We start from the raw sequence: 3496 nt of genomic DNA, 5'->3' as shown, positions 1-3496 counted from the left end.
GAGGGAAGCACAGGCGGCGTATGGGCCGGCTGGACAGGTTTGGGGTGCCGCAAGCGCAACGCGGCGGCTCCGTAGGTTGCTCGTTGATTCTGTCTGAGTGCCGCGCATGGACAGCGGCGGCCGGCGTATGGGCCGTTGATGAATCGGATGTTTCGTTGTGTAAGTCATGACAAAAGCACGCACATCACGTCACAGGTCACCAGCATGACATGCATGACCACCGGCGGCTTTAGTCATCTTTTCGGCCTCGTCATGGTTTGAGGGAGCGACGCAAGATGGGACAGAGACTTGGAAGCCGAGGGTAGGGCGGGGTAGTATATCACCAACTAAGCAGCGCACGTCATCAGGACTGTGCTCGCCTCTGGCAAGCGCCAAAGCGGCCAGATACAAGGGCCGAGAGAACCGACAAACAATGCACTGGAAGCGGGACGCATTGCGCTGCTGTGAAACGAGCGCCGCGCTTAGTCAATTCGCTGCGCCCACGTCGCGGCTGCAGGCGGACAGCCCACTTGATGCCAACATCAGACAAGGGCCATCACTGAGCGCATGCCCAGAAAGCGCCGCTTCTGGGGGCCCGCCGGGGCTGCGGCCGCATCGCCCGCGCAGCCGCGCCCCTTGCTCTTCGACTGCACCCCCATCAGCGCCTCCTCAAACCAGCCAGCCACAACCCGCCCCGCCGCCTTCATATCCCCCCACATTTCCTTGAAGACGCGCGCGCCGGCGCCCTTGCTGCTGCTCTTGGGCGCGTCAGCAGCGCCTGCGCAGCCGCAGTTGCTGCTGCTGCGGCCGCGGCCGCGGCCGCTGCGGCCGCTGCTGCCACTGCCGCTGCTGAGGTGCGCGCCGCGGGAGCCGGCGTCGAGCGAGGGGGTGGCCGCATCAGACGCCTGGCTGCCGGCCCCAGCGCCGGACTGCAGGCGGGACAGCCCCTGCTGCCCCTTGCCGGCCTGCAGCGCAAGCAGCTGTTCTGTCAGCGCCTTGAGCTGCTGCCCCATCTCGCCCATGCGCGACTCCAGCCGCTCCATGCACGCGCGGGCCTCCAGCCGCTCGTCGAGCAGCTGCTGGCGTGCGTCGTCGCGCTCAGACCGCACCAACTGGATCTCAGCGGTCAGCAGGCTGATGATGGCGGCGGCGTCGCCGTCCGCGGCAGACAGGCCGGCGGACAGGCTGGGGCTAAGCGGGGCGCAGGTCTCCGCCACCTGCTCCCCCAGGCGCTCGCTCTGGCGCGGCGCCGGCAGCTGGGCGGGGCCGCTGCCGAGCTGCGTGGACGGCGCGCAGGCCCCAGACTCCTCGCCCGAGGCGGTGGCGGCGGCGGCGGCGGCGGCGGCGGCGGCGGCGGTGGCGCCACCCTCGCCCTCACCCTCACCCTCAGCATTGTCCTGCTCATCATCCAGCCTCGGCAGCGGCGGCGCCGCCGCTGGCTGCTCCTCAAAGGACTGCTCGCCCGGCTGCACGCCGCACCCCTCGTCGTCCTCGCCGACGGCGGGCGCGATCAGGGGCGCCAGGCAGCGGCGGCCCCATGCCGTGTCCATGAGCTGGCTGATGGTGGGCCTCTCCTCAGGGTTCGGGTGGAGGCCGGCCCGAATGAAGTCCTGCAGGTCGGGATCAAGGTAGTCCCAGGCGGGGGCGTCCTCATAGGCAGTTGGCTGCTCCAGCACCACCTGGGCATCATAGGGGTCCCAGCTGCCGCCGGGGACGCGTGGATAGGGCTCGGGGTTGTCCATCTTCACGTAGAACGGCGCCTCAAACGGGTTGAAGCCGTCCAGGGCGATGGTGGCGATGCTCAGCACGGCGCCCCAGACGTCGAACGCGGGGCCGAGGGTGGAGCCGAGGCCGCCGGGGCCGCGGGCGTCGGCGCCGCTGACCACGGTGGCGTGCGCCTCGGGCGGCATGTAGCTGCAGGAGGTAGCCAAGAGCTCGCCGGAGCCGATCTTGGTCACTGCGGATGGGTTTTGTTGGTGGGAGGGAAGGCTTGAGATGGTCAGTATACAAGTGGCTTTTGCCAGGATATTTCAGTGCTGTCACGATCTCTCACAATGATTGCAGACCGCGTTCGTCAGGCAAATGGATTAATCACACCCATATTTACGTCCCCCTAGCTGGCGAACAAAACCCAGTCGCTGCCCGGGGAACGCCCAGCGCCCCGGCCCGTCTGCCGATCCTATTCGCCGACAAGCGTGCATGCAAAGCGTGCGTGGCCGCTCACAACCCCACCACGCACAAGCCGCGCGCGCGTTCCCAGACCCACCTGCTCCAAAGTCTGTCAGCTTCACGGGAAAATCACGCGCCTTGAGCGAGGCGGCCCACAGCAGCTGCTGGGGCTTCATGTCGTTGTACGAGTAGCCAGCCTCGTGCAGGTGGTGCAGCGCGAGCAGCAGCGTCGCCGTCGCGTGAGCCGCCACGGCCGTGTTGTGCGCCGCGCCCTCTTGCGTGCAGGACCTGTCAATGACGTCAAAGATGGGAGCGCCGCCGTAGTCGAAAACGAGGTGCACTTGGCCGGTCTCGTCATCATGAACGACGTCGCGCAGGGCCGGCACGGCGGGGGTAGAGATCCGGCGGTGGGCGTCCACCTCAGCCTCCAGCATGGCGAGCTGTTGGGAGGTTCAGGAGGTTTTGAGGGCCATCGTTGGGTCAGGGGCGCAGCTGGGGGTGTGGGGCCGGGTGGGCGGCAGGCAGTTGAGTGGCTGCACGAGACCAGAGCCCGGGTGCCACAAGCGCGTTGGGGCTTGGGGTGCTATCTACAGGGTGCTGCTGGGGCATGCAGCTGGCGAATCATAGAGACAGCATCGCGCTTCAGGCCAGCCGTCAGCGGGGCGTGCCTGACTGCGTGCGGGCCGTAACGCGCGGCGGCTGCAGCGCGCTGCGTGACGCGCTTGGATGCAAGCGCCCAGCAGCTGGCGGCGCAGGCGCTGCGCAAGTCCGGCAGCTGAGCTGCGCCTGCTGCTCGCTCACCACGGTGCCGCTCTCGCCCTCCAGGAAATCTTTTGATAGGCTCTTGATTGCAAAGTACTCTCCGGTGGCGGCCAGCTGGTTCCACACAACGCGGGTTGGGCCGTCGTAGTTGGCGCCCGCCTCCTCCGGTGGGTAGACGTGGCCGCCGCCTTCGCCCCTGTACCAGGGCCTGCGGGAGTGACGATGATACAGCGTGTTAGACCTTCTGAGACGGATCTAAGGGGCGGAGATGGGCGCCAGAGCTCGACCCGGGCCTCACCAGGGCTGTTTTCCGATGGGCCTTGCGGCCTGGAACTCGGGGATGCGTGACATGGTAGCTGTGTGTCGTTTTACTCTGAATAAACCTGATTTATTCAGCTCCGCAACAGTTTAGGGCAAAGAAGCGTGTTGCCGGAGGAAAAGCCTGCCTTCGCACGAACCCGGTGCTGACCGGTTTCGTCCAGTCGCAGCCAAATTAGGAACGCCCGTGAGGTGCCAACATCATTTTACCATATAAAACTTGCATGGCACACAGATCTCAACCAACGCGGTGGTTGCCCCCCCTGCT

The 3496-nt window shown here is 66.6% G+C and overlaps 1 protein-coding gene across 1 annotated transcript; it reads right to left on the bottom strand.

Moving 5' to 3' along the window:
• Positions 1–521: 521 nt before the first annotated feature.
• On the bottom strand, positions 522–3261 carry MNEG_9202 (hypothetical protein; the record flags this gene model as incomplete). Its single annotated transcript, XM_014042325.1, has 4 exons — positions 522–1936; positions 2246–2588; positions 2950–3118; positions 3209–3261. 4 exons carry the CDS (start codon positions 3259–3261, stop codon positions 522–524), a joined length of 1980 nt encoding a protein of 659 aa, XP_013897779.1.
• Positions 3262–3496: the final 235 nt, after the last annotated feature.

The sequence above is a fragment of the Monoraphidium neglectum genome (genome assembly GCF_000611645.1).
Source record: "Monoraphidium neglectum strain SAG 48.87 unplaced genomic scaffold scaffold01853, whole genome shotgun sequence".
NCBI lineage: Eukaryota > Viridiplantae > Chlorophyta > Chlorophyceae > Sphaeropleales > Selenastraceae > Monoraphidium > Monoraphidium neglectum.
This window is presented reverse-complemented; position numbering and strand designations above follow the sequence as displayed.